The sequence below is a fragment of the Danaus plexippus genome, chromosome Z, assembly GCF_018135715.1.
Source record: "Danaus plexippus chromosome Z, MEX_DaPlex, whole genome shotgun sequence".
In the NCBI taxonomy this organism is placed as follows: Eukaryota; Metazoa; Arthropoda; class Insecta; order Lepidoptera; family Nymphalidae; genus Danaus; species Danaus plexippus.
Window position 1 is genome coordinate 12,513,489 of NC_083559.1, and position 16,613 is coordinate 12,530,101.

The 16,613-nt window shown below is 31.6% G+C and overlaps 3 protein-coding genes across 4 annotated transcripts; 2 read left to right on the forward strand and 1 right to left on the reverse strand.

Annotated features, from left to right (window-relative positions):
* The first annotated feature begins 1,293 nt into the window (after positions 1-1,293).
* LOC116778056 (pupal cuticle protein-like) lies at positions 1,294-5,740 on the forward strand. Its single transcript, XM_032671909.2, has 2 exons — positions 1,294-1,428; positions 4,782-5,740. The coding sequence occupies exons 1-2, from the start codon at positions 1,417-1,419 to the stop codon at positions 5,448-5,450; spliced, it is 681 nt and encodes a 226-aa protein (XP_032527800.1). The 5' UTR covers positions 1,294-1,416; the 3' UTR covers positions 5,451-5,740.
* Positions 5,741-6,289: 549 nt separating this feature from the next.
* Positions 6,290-13,640, forward strand: LOC116777754 (pickpocket protein 28-like). Of its 2 annotated transcripts, none has more exons than XM_061526310.1 (14): positions 6,290-6,359; positions 6,517-6,601; positions 8,579-8,703; positions 8,870-9,076; positions 9,779-9,899; positions 9,969-10,117; positions 10,249-10,361; positions 10,804-10,892; positions 11,235-11,419; positions 11,730-11,815; positions 11,996-12,070; positions 12,240-12,390; positions 12,582-12,673; positions 13,072-13,640. In XM_061526310.1, exons 2-14 carry the CDS (start codon positions 6,554-6,556, stop codon positions 13,203-13,205), a joined length of 1,575 nt encoding a protein of 524 aa, XP_061382294.1. In that variant the 5' UTR covers positions 6,290-6,359; positions 6,517-6,553; the 3' UTR covers positions 13,206-13,640. The 2 variants fall into 2 exon arrangements, with proteins under 2 accessions (XP_061382294.1, XP_061382293.1); XM_061526309.1 differs by having other exon boundaries at positions 6,299-6,359; positions 6,517-6,597.
* Positions 13,641-14,570: 930 nt separating this feature from the next.
* Positions 14,571-16,572, reverse strand: LOC116778027 (mediator of RNA polymerase II transcription subunit 31-A). Its single transcript, XM_032671871.2, has 4 exons — positions 16,412-16,572; positions 16,252-16,338; positions 15,937-16,106; positions 14,571-14,959 (listed from the first exon to the last, which is right to left on the reverse strand). The coding sequence occupies exons 1-4, from the start codon at positions 16,425-16,427 to the stop codon at positions 14,816-14,818; spliced, it is 417 nt and encodes a 138-aa protein (XP_032527762.1). The 5' UTR covers positions 16,428-16,572; the 3' UTR covers positions 14,571-14,815.
* Positions 16,573-16,613: the final 41 nt, after the last annotated feature.

The window sequence follows — 16,613 nt, forward strand, 5'->3', positions numbered from 1 at the left end:
TTTCCTTTATAAAACTCAATGTTTTTCTATTCCGTTTTATCAAATACGAAAGAATTAGTTCTCAAGTTGATACCAAATTTTTTATGTCCTGATGGAGGGAAAAAATATTTTAAGCACAAACACACGTATAATGTATTAACCTCACAACATTTTAATACCTCGTTCAATGAAACCAAGCTTCAAGGATTCAGATCAATCGATTACTCAATGATTTAAACTTCATGTTTTAGCTCGTAAATTTATTGAAAATATCATAGATATGGCGCTAAGGTATATTCTGATACTTGTATTTGTCGAAAAGCTCGATATCTATACACATTACGATAGAAAGTACTTCCTTTTGCCATCATTTTCATGTCCTTTAAAATGTAGCAGAGAATAAAAAAATTATTAATTAAACAAAATAAATATCACTTGTTCCGTTCCTATACAATAATCATTAATACTCCACCTCTTATACCAAACTTCGATCAAATCAGATAAGCTCTAATAATACCACTTGCTATGATTTGGCGTTTGACACTTGTTCTCTATAAGTTATGTAATTATGAAAATCGCCCAACTCTTATAATTAAACCGCAACTCTGCTTCTACCATCTAGTACTAGTATAATCATGACGTGCAATAGACAAATAAAGTAAATTTCCAACTTGGACAATAATCTTATTAAGGAATTATGTTAAACGTCAGTGCTTCCGACGAAAAATCATGACTAAAATAATACTGCTTCTGATTCTCAGGATAATAGTACCAAAGCATATTAAAAAAATTGCATTGCATACACCTTATAACTAAACTTTTGATCCAACAATATCTTAATATTAGTTTTCCATTAGAAAGAAAAGGTTAAAGCAAGACATTTAATACACAAGTATTAAGAAAACATAGTTTAAATATTAGTAATATTAAATAAAAATTTCATGTTAACGCAAAAGTTTATAGTTTATTAATTTAGTATTAATAATTGATATCAAGAGCAGTGTAATATAGTGCACTTAAACAAGAAACAAAGCAAAACTAGTCTTATTGCAATGAATATATATAAATATAGAGTACATGAAACCAAATCGTATGATAAAAATAATATTAAAATGAGATATGGTCAAAGAGAACCACATATCAGTACCACACAAAGTAACGCCCAAAAAATATCTGCCATTGAATTTCGTACCTATGATATTCGCCTATTATCAATGGTATGTCCCAATACTTTCACGCGCTAACCGCGGCCACCCCCTCTGCGCTTGCGCTGAAGTATATAAGCAGGCTCCCGCCCTCATTACAATCAGACGCAAGTTGCACTTCAACATAGCGATTCCTGGAAGATAACAGTCTTTCAGCAGCGCTATAAACAAAAATAATATAAACTCTTTATAACTCTTTTTTATCACTTCTGTGCTTTACTTCCATTTCAAAATGAAATCCATGGTAAGTACCTTTTCTGCTTTCTCTTTCTTTTCTTTTCTTTTTTATATTGGTTTAATAATATATTAATTGATTTATAGCTTTTTAATAACATCAAAAATGTCACTTAAGTAAATATTATACTTAACAACGATTAATGGTCGTTGGTAAAATCAGCAACGCAATTTATTAATCATTATTCAGTTATAGTTTGTTCTAACAGCCTTGCTTAATGTTAAAACTACAGGATATGACCTCCGCCCAGCTTGTAACAAGTCACTAGCCTAATTTAATGACAGCCAAACAAGCTGTTTCTTTCACAACCAATAGCTTATACAGTATTGTTAAAAGCGTCAAAGTAAACAATTAGATTCAATATTATCGATTTAAACACGAAGAATGAACAGTTTCAATTTATTTGCTATAAAAAAGTTAAAATTAAAGTTTTACTAATTAAAGGGACCGCACTTCATAATCCGCACATAAAAAGTGGCGTGTGGCAAATACAAGTTAACATTTAAAAAAGCAATTATTCAATTACTTGTTCTATTAAAACAAAAGCAATCCTTTTCTCAATCGCCAAAAAGAAATTGGAACGCTTTAAAAAAATAGGTAACAAGTAGAGTTGTTGCAATGATTTCGAAAATTAAAAAGTTATCGGATCTATGGTCATGCGCCGGCACAGCACGCGACTGTCGGTTCATTGTCACTGTTATATTTTTTATTTGTTTCGCTCCACTTGCCCTCAGTTTCCTCATGTGCATATAGCACGATTATGATTAGCCAAACTTTTTCGCAAAAGTCTTGAATCATATTTTTACATAATCCCCGCAAGTATTAAAATTTGTAACGCGTTCTAATTATAACAGATACGTATATAAATACATTTTTAAATATTTCTTTATTTGTAGCCAAAATTCGTTCCTTTTCCATATATATGAGTTTTAATAAAATTGTCATTACAAAAAAGTACGCAATTAAACTATGCGTAATTACAAAAGTTTTTTTCAAAAAATTCAGAATGTAAGCAACCACGCTTTCCTATCTTGTGTTTTATGTCATTGAAAATAGACAAACGAAATCAAATGCCTTTTCCATTTTTTGTACAAGGCTCTTGGCGTTGTTTATCAGAGCACAAATAAAACTTGAATTACGAAGCCACCCTATTTCCAATGACATTGAAAACTACATAGCAATTGTACAAGTGCGAGAAGTCTGGTGTTCTGCTTTTTTAATATTGTTAATTTTAATTATCGACATATTATTATTCAGTAAAAATTTTGTCCATGAAAATCTACTTATGAAAATTCTAAGCGAAAATGTTGTTTAAAAAAATTCCTTTATCTGTAATATTGAATGTCTTCCATTTTTTCTCTATATAATTATCATCACATGAAGACATTTTTAAAGTAAACATAAATTGAAGAAAGACAAAGAAACTGATCAATATATACGCTTTGCGAAAAAAAATACTAATAAATCTTTCCACATAAATTTCCTTTTATAAATATGCATGCGAAAAAAAATTATCAAGATCGTGCCCACGTATTACTTCCAAATACAGTAAGGTCACTTCATGCTGCTATCACCCTCAACTCGTCCCGTTCATAGTCCATGTATGATTACAATGTCATCTAGTACACCGAATGTCACTCATTCACTCTGTATATTAATTTCGATGCAATAAGGTTGAGGTTTTACACCTGACTTGACATAAATCAAGCCCTTATTATGTTACTACCTTATCGAGATATCTTAAATGACAAATTGGTTGTTTAATCAGCTCTAACCTTTCATGTTCCACTTCTTAAGCGTACGTTAATTGTCTATAAAGCAGAAAATTATGAAAAAATCTACCAATTTACTCGTTAAACCCTCGTTTCTTGGGAAGGCACGCCCAACAGACAGTTGTCGCTCGCCTCGCCACTCACCAGCTTTTTGTCTGCATTCCATCGCGCGCTCATTTAGAAGGGCAAACCTACGCAAACCATATCGATTTTAGAATAATTATATACAATTAGAACGCCCCCTCTGTTCAGATATAGTTCAGATGAATAATGACTAAAAGAATCAGAAAAGAAAATCATTGCTATCCACAGGCGTAGATTTCTAGTCGCCTAAAACCTATGATTAACAAATAGATACATAATTATAGTCATTTTGGATATAAAATAAAAAAATATTAAAAAAAGATTTGTTAAAGGATCATAAGAAAAATCTGAAAATATCATACGACAAGAAACCTGTCCGTAACATGTCGTTAACTGGCCCGGAAGGCTAGCTTCCTGCTCCGCGACCTTGTTAGCCTTCAGACCTTGGTGCCTCTCACTCAGCACTCTACTTTTATTTGTCACAAACTATCGATAACACTGTAGGGCTTTGGTTTTTATTGCACGTTGAACAAAAGACATTCGACTTGATTTTGTTATTTAAATTAAAAATAAAAGTTTGATATTTTTTTGATAACTTTAAAGCATCTATGATATATACAATATAAATTTCAAAAATCCGCCTGGGTGATTAAATATTATTATTTTGTAATTTCACTTGCTCGTCTTAATTGGAGTACTTTACATACCCGATAGGAACTTTACTTTAACCAGAGCTACCTTTAGATGTTTTTACTATCGTATAATATAAAGTTAACTTCTATTTTCATGTACTAATTATGCTGTGTACTTTGTGATTAAGTTGTGTAGGCTGATACTGATTAAGTAATTAAATTATTTCGGTTAAACGAATCGGACATAACCGCAAGCCCCTGACATCATTTCGTGATTCTGAACTTAACTTCGCCTCAAAATTCCTTAGAATATCCTTACATTTTTAAGACTGTTTATTATCAGGGTTTAAGATTATTAATTTTAGAAAAATACACTTGAAAAGTACCAAGTACCAAATGTGTATGTTTTTGAAATACATCCATGGCTCTCAAAGTTTTCTCTTAGTTAGGACTCAATATATTTATGAACATACCTTTCCACATAAGCAATAATCCTTACCGTACACCTAAGGCCAAGCCTATATGTTCACGTACAATACTTTTCATCACCTTGTTTTTCTTTCTTTTTTACATACTATAGCTTCAAATACTAAATATATGAATGTGCCATACCGAGTTTATTTATGTTACTAGTATTCTAAAAAACTCTATACCAGCTCTTATTTATGAATATTAGGTGTAAATATGTGTAACTGGATATTTTACTCTCTATTACGGTCTCTGTATGCATTTTATGTATCAACTTAAATTTTATAGTGCACATATCAAACATTTAACATTATTTAATTCTACTTTTCAAGATCTTTCCTTTCCCATAACCATGACGTTTTACCAATGAATTTGATAATTTATTTTTCTATTTTTTAATAAACAGATCGCAGTTGTTTGCTTGGCTCTGGCGTGTGGAGCTCACGCTTCCGGATGGGTTGGCCCACCAGCCAACATCGCCCTGTCTCAGGACGGACGGAATATCTTGGATACACCCGAGGTAGCTCAAGCCCGTGCCGCTCACCTTGCCGCTCTTAACCAAGCCTCACAATCCAACCCCAACCCCAACGACGACGGATCATACGACCCCAGGTGGGACAACGAAGAGTACTGGCAAAACAACGACCAGAGTGGAAAATGGAACGGTGGTGCCAATCAGTGGAATGGAGCTCAGGCTAACCAGTGGAACGCAGCCCCCGCCGGCCAGTGGAATGGTGCCCCCGCTCACCAATGGAATGCTGGTCCAGCTCCCGTTGCTGAAACCCCTGAAGTTGCTCAAGCTCGTGCTGCTCACCTCGCTGCCTTGAACAGCGCCAACGCTGCTCCCGCTCACAACCAATGGAACGCCCCCGCTCACAACCAGTGGAACGCTCCCGCTCAAAACCAATGGAACGGTGCTCCCTCATGGCAAGGACCCCCCGCCCAAATCCGTCTCGCCCAGAACGGTGCTGGAATCCTTGAGACCCCTGAAGTAGCTGCTGCTCGCGCTGCCCACTTAGCCGCCCACGCTCAGGTCCAACACGCTGCCCCAGCTCACCCCCAACAACACTGGTGAAAACCTTTATCCCTATCCCTTCTTTTTCTGGTAGACTAGACTTCTCTAGACTATCACTTGAATTCTCTTATTGAGAGTCAGATGATATTCTACAGATATGTCTGATTACCTTCTTCTTTTCGATCTCCTTTTCTTTAGATATATTTTTCAAGTGTTAGTGCGTCTATATCTTCTTCTTCTGTAGCTTTTTGTTACCTTTCACTAAGAAAATTCTATTTACGATCATTTTTGTACATAATAAATAATTATATGTATGCATAAATGAAATATATTAAACAAATACAAATATATATTATTCGTTTAATTTGAACACTACTTCTCTTTACCATATAGACATTAAATGGCCAATAAATTGTAATAAGTAGATAACATTCAACAATATTCTGTTATTAATCGTACCGCTGATTGATTATTCATCATTGTTAAAAACCGACCACCTTAGTCACATTCATAATAGCGTGATGTGTTACCGATGTAAATGGAAGATAGCTTGATCAATGGTTAGTATAACAATGCAATTATATATACCAAATTTATTATAAAACGTCCGTTAATATCATACTATTCAGTTTTATCATTGCATTAATGCACACGCAAAGCGAATCGAAGGTAAATATTAAGTCGATCAATAAGGCAGAGACCAATCATTACACGGATAAGGTCAGAAAGACAAATAACTGTAAAATGTGTAATTTGCTATCGAAAGTAAACTAATGTAGAACAAGGACAATTTGTCATGTGCGGCGTAATCATCTAAATAGAACACAAACATTGACGATGTTAAATGAGGTTGGATAGTGGATCGTAGCGTTGTTGGCTTAAAATTTGTAAATCGCTTCCAGCTCTCACTTGCGATGAACGATGGTCAGCAATATCAAAATGAACAATACAAAATCTGTCTTAAATAAGGTGAGAAATAGAAGGAAAGAAACTATAAAAATTAACGTATTTAATTAAATCATTAAATACATTTGTAATGGAATTTATTAAAATTGGTACCTTGAAATGTTCTTCATATCAAGACCATTTTCTTTTTATTTTATATAAATTTACGTTTAATATGCAGCAAAACTACTGGACAACGCAATCAACTTACCCATGGTATGACTGGAACACAAACAAACAGACCGGCCGCAGTAAGAGCGAGGTCAGTGAGTTACTTAATCTAATGCTTTTATTAAAACAAATTCCATAAACAAAGAAATCGTGTTCTTGTAATCTAATTATCATATTAGAGTGCAAGCTAAGGAATTATGATTTAATAAAATTGTTTATATTTAAAAGTTTCATAACTTTTTTCAGTAAGTCTGATGTTTTAAATCTTTATCAATTAAGTATTGGCTGACAGTACTGAGCAGTTATAAGTGAATATATCTAACGAATGGACAAAAAGTCCATTGTAAAATGTATAAACATTAACACAAATATATATATTTCACTGCGATAATTTTAATCATATTTGTCAAAAACTGTTTTTTCTATTGTTATGTTTTATGTTAGCAATGTATCGCTTTTAGCACCTTTTTGCGAATTATAACATTAACACTATCGTATGCAAAGATTATCAAGTTATATATTAACTTAATAAACCGCTTAACATTTTTTGTATATAAATTGCGTATCATTAAAAAATTCATTGTATTTAATTTTTTCAATTATGCGAATTAGATACATGGTTTTCCATAATATTTTGCTTCGTCTTTTCAAGACCTACTTGCTTACCCTAAGTTAGCCTCGTCACACTACATACGGATCGTTAACAATTTTTATTGATAAATCTTTGCACAATATCACATAAAAGATTATTATTGAAAGAAGAAACGAAGAAGTTTGAGAAAGGTAGGGTAAAGCGGGATTGTTCTCGCTTGAGTTGGAGAAGAACAACGGGGATCGTTCTTCCGCCCTATAGAAGACAGCAACCAAATGACGCAGCTCTCATATTGTGTCGTGATCCTATTGTGAATATGGTATCCAGTGTTCAGGACACTAGGGATCAGATGTGATGGGAGGAAAAAGGAGACCTAGTTAAGTCGGTCCTATAATGGCTTGAATTGAGAGTATTTTGCGTTAAAATATTTGTGAAAAACTGTGAAAATTTGTGAAAAAAAGTTAAAAATGTCTCTCCCCGTGACCCCTAAAACTTTTGCAGCTACGTTGATGACGTATTTAAAGTATCATCTATTATTAGTATCGGTGATTAAAGATGGCCTCCGCGGAGGAGATACCAGAGCATCAGCAACTACCACCAATATCAAAACGGAAGAGGTAGCGGTCGCCCTGGTTGGTCGCCCTTCCATAAGCTACTCCCTAACATCAGGAGCGCCATAGGTACTCCTGTTTTCCACCATCGTGATGTCAAAAAAAAGAAATGGGTAACGAATCGTATGTACTGTAAAACGATGAAAACTTATGGTAAATATACAAGTTATGTTCCGAAAAGACGCATGATACATAGCTACATACATATGAAACATTGAAAACAGTTTTTGTTTAATTTTTATTTAAGTTAGTTAATAAAAATTCAAAAATAATAGTATGCTATGTTACTCCTTATTACCTCATCTGTTCTGCCAGTGAAGCTCTCGTTAAGATCGATCTTAGAGATTGAAACAAATAGGTAGACCTATAAACAGACTGACAAACAAATATTTTATAAAATATTATTTTTTGGTAAAATAATTTAATGTTCCCTTCAAGGAGACGTTACTTTTATTTATTTATATAAATATTTATTTTCATAAAGAATTAATTTCATTCATAAACTTTGATTTAATAAATCACCTTACTTCTTAGGAAAACATGATAACGGCAGACTTCATTGAAAATAATATTTTAGAACATAATATTAAATAACGTTAGTTAATTTAATATTTCGAAATGATAGAGTTTCTTACTAGACTCGTTACCCTCAGAATACTATACAAACAATATTTAAATTTTTAAATTATTTCGATCAAAAAAATTAATACCAGATTCACCAAAAATTTTAAGTTACAACATTCTCAAGCGATCTGTTAACTCCTTCCTATTCTTTTTAGTTTCAGTATTCTCTTTACGTACGGTTGTTTGTATTTGTAAATTTATTCTTTTCAAACTTTCAATAACCGAATTTCATCAAATGTATGTAGCAAAAACCAGCACGTCAGTTGAGCTACTTCGAAAGCTTCGTCCAAGATTTTCGTCAGTATTTGCTTACTTCTACTCTTCATGGACTTCGTTACGTCGGTGAGAAAAAACTAACCTGGTTTGAAAGGTAATATATTTTACTCATAATTATAGTGAAAATAAATAGAATTCGGATTTTTTTTGCGATGGTGCAGTGTCCTTGGATGAGATAAATGACAATTAATTATTAATTGTAGATTATTTTAATTAATAATAATTTAGGAATGAATTTGATTACTCTGTTATCTTTCTAGATTCTTCTGGCTAGCCGCATTCTGTAGTGCCATCGTTTGTGCTTCATTCTTTATCTTAAACGTATACGCAAAATGGAAATTGTCTCCAATGATAGTCAGCATAAATCCTGAAAATATACAATTGAATAAACTTCCGTTTCCTGCGATTACCATTTGTAACGTAAACCAAGCGAAGAAATCTGTAGCTGAACGGTACAAAAACGACGGGTAAAAACTTTGTGTACCTATTTTTAGACCTATTTTATAGTTTTGGTTAAATTATTGTAAACCCAATAGCTTGTCCTTGACTCGCTTTTTATACAAATCTAAATACAATGAACCCGAACACAGAATTGTAATAAAATAAAAAGATATGCCAAAAATAATTAATGTGAATTAAGGCAAAAGAGCAATATTAAAGACTTCACAATATCTTTTTAAGTTTAATTAGATCCTTACACTGTTTTAAATAAAAGTTATCCCACACAGCTGCTTGGTAGGTTCACCCTGCCTTCCATTGCTAAAACTGTTACAAAACTTTAATTTATATATTCTTAAGTTTCTAAAAAGTGTTGTACAATTATCCATATAACCAATAACTTTATACTAAATGTTCAACTTAATTTTTTTAAGCAGCCAATTACAACTTTTATTTCTGTTAACGTTTTAGACCCAACTTTCACATTTTATATGAAATCCATACAAAAGCATTACCAATATTTTGAGAAGAATTCGGTTACTTATTCTAGTTATGTTGATTTATGAAAAACATTTTCAAAGCGATAATCTAAATAACATTGTGTAGAAACATTGTTAACGCTTATATCATAATTGTAAAACCTGTTTTTGACCCTTCAAAAACCCATCCATGATAACGTTTATGACGCTCCTATAATATTTAAAAATTAAAACATATAATTTTCAACGCAGGGGATTGATAGATAAAAAGTTGTTAGAAAGTTTGTGCCTGTCGAAACCGGATGCAGATATTTTCGAAAACGAATTATCTGAAAAAGCTGACTGGGAACATACGCGGTCCTTCCTTATAAACGTACGTTAGACAATATAATAGAAATTATATAAAACAAACCGTTTTTAAGTCTGCTGTTTCATTTTTAAGATAACTCAACCATGCAACGAGATGTTGGCGATGTGTATTTGGGACTCCATCAGAATGAGCTGCCAGGACTTATTCAACGCTCAACTTACCGACGAAGGTCTGTGCTGCACGTTCAACGTTGTTCACAGGGAGAAAATGTTCAGGAATCCGTAAGTTTATCTTTCATTGGTAGTTAATTAGAAACGCGGGATGGTCATAAAGTCATACTCCTGGCACTTTTTGTATCCTTTTATTTTTTCTGCTGACAATAAATTGATTTAAAGTAAAATATGCATTTAAGGAGAGAGTTAAACGATATGAACATTACTTTTCCAAACCCATCCGTGGAATGGACACCGGAAAGCGGTTTTCCTGATGATGCTCCCCCAGACGGATTTCCCTGGAGGCCTCAAGGTCAAAACTGTAAATTACACAAAAATATTTCTGACGTTTTTATTCAATAAATCAATGATTTATAATTAATAAGATAATTAACGTTTAACATCAGAGGCAGCATCACTTTGTATTGGAGAAGTAACTTATTGGAATGATTTAAACAAGACTAAGAATTTAATTACAAATCAAAAATAACAGAAATACTAGAAGTATATGATAAGATAAATTTAATTGATTATAAATTATATCTTCGCTTTAATCTTTAGGATTTAGTAAATTTTATAATTAATTTAAAATAATGATTATGACAACTTTATTGTATAAAAAAAAATATTTTATAATTTCTTTTACAATACACAATGTACAAACACTATTTACTAAGTATAACAAAAATCTAGATAACCATAGTTTAATGTTTGATTAGGACTTTGTTAATATCGTCACATTTTCTTTTATTTAGGAATTGGCACCGACCACGGTTTAACACTACTACTTGATGCTAATGTGGCTGAATATTACTGTTCTTCAACAAAAACGACTGGGTTTAAGGTAAGCAAACCTTATAAGTAAAACAAATGATATTACTCATATCTGTTTCACCAACCATTTAATCTTCACGATTTTGGTGTGTGACATTGTTAATCTTCATGAGATTATGAGTTCACCGTACCGCAAATTACTAGTTACATAAACTTATTATGTAACGAAACAAAACTCTGTTCATACTAAGATTATAAATATACGACCTTGTAATTTTACTTTCAATTTAAAACATTTCATTATCTTTAAGAAAAAATAAAATATGTAAACATTAAACGTAGATATATGAATACGAAATTTTTTTTATAATTTGCTTTCCTTTTGATCTCATTAAATCTTTTATTTTTACAGGTCCTTTTACACAATCCGATTGAAACTCCCAACATAGCAAAATTAGGAGAGGTTTATGGGCCGGGCATTGAAGTGAGAGTTGCCATCGAACCAAAAATTCTGGATGCAAATCCATCATTGAAACATATTGATATCAACAAAAGGCTTTGCTTATTCTCCAGTGAAAAAGAATTATTTTTCTATAGGTTACAAGATTTTCTGACTTTCTTTTTGTAATTAGGACGTATATATTTATGTGCTCATTACAGTTATAGAATTGGAACGTCATTTAATTTTTTGCTATGTCTTACAATAAAATTCTTTGCACACAGTTTTGTCCCTGACGAAGCATGGTTATAACGTTAACACCGGCTGTATTTTGTGTTGCTTATGCAAAGTCGCGCCAAATACAGATCCTAAAGTCGATATTGGGTTTTTCCTTTATCATTCCGTCAAAAATCCTATAACCGTAGTCTGAAATATAGATGAAAATAAAAAATTCACTTTCATTTTCAGAACATACTCGTTAAGAAATTGCGAAATGGAATGTGAGGCTCGCGCAATGTTGGATGTTTGTAAATGTGTCTTGTACTATATGCCCAGTAAGTAAAAATATATTGGAAAATTATTTAAACTAAATGATTCTTTTTTTGAATTTGTAAATATTTTATAAAAGTGACATTATAAAATGTTTTTTGATTTTTAAATTATTTTTTATGTTTTTTTTTTTATCTTCAAAACATAATTACTAAGAATAAACAAAGTTATATTATTATTTTCAGAAAACAAAACTACACGAGTATGTGGAACGGAAGATGCTAAATGCTACAGCGATATGAGAAAATATGTTCTTAACGGTATGAGCAGAACTTTACTAAAGGATTAATCATTAAATAATTTTGTTAATTATATGACATATTCAAAATAAATCTCTAGAAACAAAAATGTTCAATATATAATTTAAATTATTTACATTTTCAACTTAATCTATTTACTTGTTATGCATGTAGGTGTGGTTATTTTCAGGACGTACCCATAATTGTGACGAGTGTCTACCAGCTTGTACTGAAATCTCATACACAGAGCGCCCAAGCTCAGCTCCACTCAACAAAGAACTAATAAAAAACTACATCAACTCCTTAAACCTCGCGACAAACCGATCTCCAGAATATTTCATGTATATTTTATTGTTAAATTACATTGAAATTAAGAAGAATAGATTTCATGCTTTTGTAATATCTATCATGACGTCATCTTAAATCTCGCTATGTACAATTTTATTTTCCAATTCATGCTATCGATTATTGAACGCAAATATACACAAACAAACAAAACAATAATAAAAAATGTAATCTACGTTTATTTCAGAAGTAACATGTTAATCGTACATTTTTATTTCGAAAACAATTCGTTTATGAGATTTACGAAAGAAGAAGTCTTTGGGCTAACAGAGTTTTTATGTAAGTTATTAAGTGTTCGCTACCGTGTTATCAGTTTCATTGATGGCTTCATTCTAATCCATAACTATTAAGTATTCTGTATGTCTAAGTTCGCATCGTCAAACAACAGCAGTGTTAACAGATTTCCATTCATAAACCTTCACACGTAATTAAATGAGAAACGGGAAACGCTGCATACGACTTTGCAACTTGTATATATGTAAATTAAGTCTTATAAATGCATAAAAGCTATAACAACCACAGTATGCTTTGACACGAGTTGCGTCTGATTCTTTAACAGGTTTTATGTATAAGCCTAATAATATTGGCAACGAAAAAAGAAAAAATATAATGAAAAAAAAGAAAGATAGATAAAAAGATATATCTTTGATCTTGATATTTTCTGTTTTATCCGACAGCAAATACCGGTGGTTTACTCGGGCTGTGCTTGGGCTTCAGCATGATGAGCCTCGTCGAACTCCTGTACTACTTGACACTACGAGCACTCTGTGTGGCTCGGAAGAATAAAACTGTTACACCTTTTGTGAGATAGATAACAATAAATTAATGAAATAGAAATATATAAAATTTGTGTTGATGCTTTTTTTAGTTTTTAATCGCTTTTGTATTAATGTAAATGAATTAAAATTTAAAAAAAATAAGAAACTTTGACATCTTCTTAAAATATTAGAGGCAAAAGGTGTGATGACTTCAACTATGGTTACCTACTGATAATTATTCGAAAATGGAAACGATAAAGACCTTATCGGAATGAATGAAGTATCTTATTCGACTGCAAATTTTGTCACACAAAATACTTAAGGCCATTAATCTTCAGTAAACCAGCCCAAATAACGGTTACGCCAGAGGATATTTATCGAATATAAAATGGTAACAGAGGTTATCTAGCCTTGCAGCCTGAAAGAATACTCGTAACAAGAATACAATTTGGTTTTCAGCTTCTTAAAATAAAGAAATATCAAAATTATCTGGCTTTTTCATTGCCGATTTTTTCATAATTGCCTAAATTTTTTTGTTAATTCAAAAACTTCCTAGAACAATGCAAACCAAACACGGATAAATTTGTTGGTTAATAGAAGATATTTTTCCTTTAAACTAATTTATAAGCAATTTTCTCTTCTTAGGATTTAATGGTGCTAAAGTCTAAGACAGTAAAATTATCTTTAAATATGACAGCCGGTACCACCCCTATATATGATGAATTTAATTCAATTTAATAATTAATAATTGAACGATTATATCAGTGCTCCAAGTACGACTGAATGAGACTTCAGTGTTATAGTTTTTTTTAATTTAAATGTGTCTTGATTGCACATCATTATATTTTTGAAAAAGGAACGGATATACTATCTTTAGGATTTAATTATAAAATACTTATCTTATCCTTAGTTGCCTTTTATTTTTACTGTTTTGACATTCAATTATTTTCTAAATTACTAAAATCGTGTATATGACAAAGTTATATTCAGCTAAATACTTGAATCCAAGTACAGATGTACTATAAAAAAAAATATCTAATAATCCTTACTTCAATAACAATGTATGATGGTTAGATATATTGTGAATGCTCTATACACATTTGTTTTACAGTTAGGCATAAATTTAAGAACAATATATTTATCAAATTAAAAACTGCTCAGATGTCACATGTCACAAAATAATTTTGCAAGAAATTTAAAAAGGCTTGAAATATGTGTACTCAGTAATTTAGCTTCTATAAATTGTAAAAGAAATCTGACAGACCTAAAAGTTTCCTTATTTAAGGGAAGTCGAAGTGGATTATCTACAATCACAACATTTCTTCTTCCACTGCACTGTGTCTCAGATGTTGTTAAACTCATGTGTTTGAAAAGCACACATCTAGCTAATGACTTCAAATACAATGAATAAAAAGATATTTTCAAAAAAAAGTCTATATTTACACTTATCAATTAAACACATACAAATTTCAGTCTCAAAGTATCATTAAAGAATATTTACTTTGAACATTATAAAACATTTGTTACATTCGAGAGCACAGAGAAACCCATAGTCCCAAATATTATTAAATTTCTCATTTATAACATCGACCAAGTTATTAAAATGTTTGATGCTGGATGTTGTGTATGGGATTGATAATGGTCAATCCGTAATACTTTGTTCTCAGGACTGCTGCCTTGCTGGGGGATGGGGCGGCGCTCCGGCTGCGGGCGGGACTGGTGCATCCGGCGGCTGTAGAGTACGCGTACGCCGCCGAGTGTAATGCTGCCACAACAGAATAGCTTGGTCGTCCATAAACTTGCACACCTGGAATGAAATGATTGGTATTACTAAATCAAATAATGCTCAAAAGATTTTAATTTCATCAATTTATTCCCTTCGCCTAATTAACTTATCTATTTTAATCATTTTGGACTTGCACATATCCTAATACTCCTCATGTCCTGATATGTATACCACATACAATGAATGTCAGAAGCAATGACAGAATTTGAGAATAGTATAAAGAATATTTAAAAAATGATTACACTACGTGTGTAGATAATAGAATCCAATATAACTATGCAATCTTTTAATCTTTAAAGACTGAAAATGTATGCCAGGTGTTGTAGAAGGATATTAACAGGAAGATAAACAGATGAGAGCTATTTAAAAACTGCACATAGTAATCATACAAGAAAAAAAATATATATGCTAATAACAAAACTCTTTTTTGATTGCAAAAAAATGCACAGTATATTCTGCCAGTGTCATGTCAAAAAACTCTTTTTTGGTCAGTTTAAAACTGTGGTATGGAATCATGAATAATAACTAGATTTCTGATACTTTAATTTTAAAAAATCAAGACATTGCAAATTGCAAGATTCATTTAAGAAACATCCTATAGTTTTAGCAACTAAAAACGTATTTAGCGGATCATTAATGGATGAGGGATTGCCACTTTGCCAATAACAATTCAAACACCAAAACTTAGAAATAGAGCTGTCATTTATAATGTTAATTAGTTTCAATTTATTGCTATTGATGTTTAGCTAAAAGTTAATTAGAATGATGTCCCATCATCATAAGAGTCACAATAGAATTGTATAATATGATTTTCTATGGTATTTTTTAACTTACAAAGGTTAATTATGCAAATTACATATAATGAAAACAAATTTACATTTTTTTATCTTATTAATAATTTTTATATATTTTAAAATATTCAAAGATGTGTGAAGTACTAATAATGTACTCTTTTCATTTGTATAGCCACTGTCTTCTAGAAAATAGAATAAGCAAACCTGAGCTGATACACATTCCCGCCGGAAGGCTTCATGCTGCAATAGTTCTAGGAAGTGTAGGCACATAGGATACTTAAGATAGCGGGCATATTCTGGATCCCGCCAATACTGTAGATACTTTAAGTAATTTATGAATGGTTGTTCCTTAAGATAGCCCCTCTGTGCTAAAACTGTAATACATTCTAATGAATCTCTTTGTAATTAATATTTTACTACACTTCTTAAATAAAAAAAACATATATCATTATTTAAATATATTATTTGTAGGACCATAAATTTGCTTGTCACAAAATGAGTTATTCAAAATTTACTTACAATGAATGTAATTAGGGTTTGCTAAGCATTGAACAAACTCTAGTTCTACTTGAAACCTTATTCTATTCTGTTCATCCGTCTCCATTACTATAAAAAAACAATCGTTTAAGAACGAGTTGTGAAAAACAGAGAGAAATATTATCAAACAGTCATAGTGCACCTTTTCCGGCCATCATTTTGAAAGGCCGTTCGTGTTAAGCACTCTATTATATATGTGTAGTTATCTTAACATTTAATAATTCGACAAATATAATATGTGGCAAAAATACATGCAACTCTGAAGCTATAAAACTAGAATGGAAATACTGTCATAAATGTGAATATTTGAATTTGACATGGTCACAGAGCAGATAAAGCTAAAA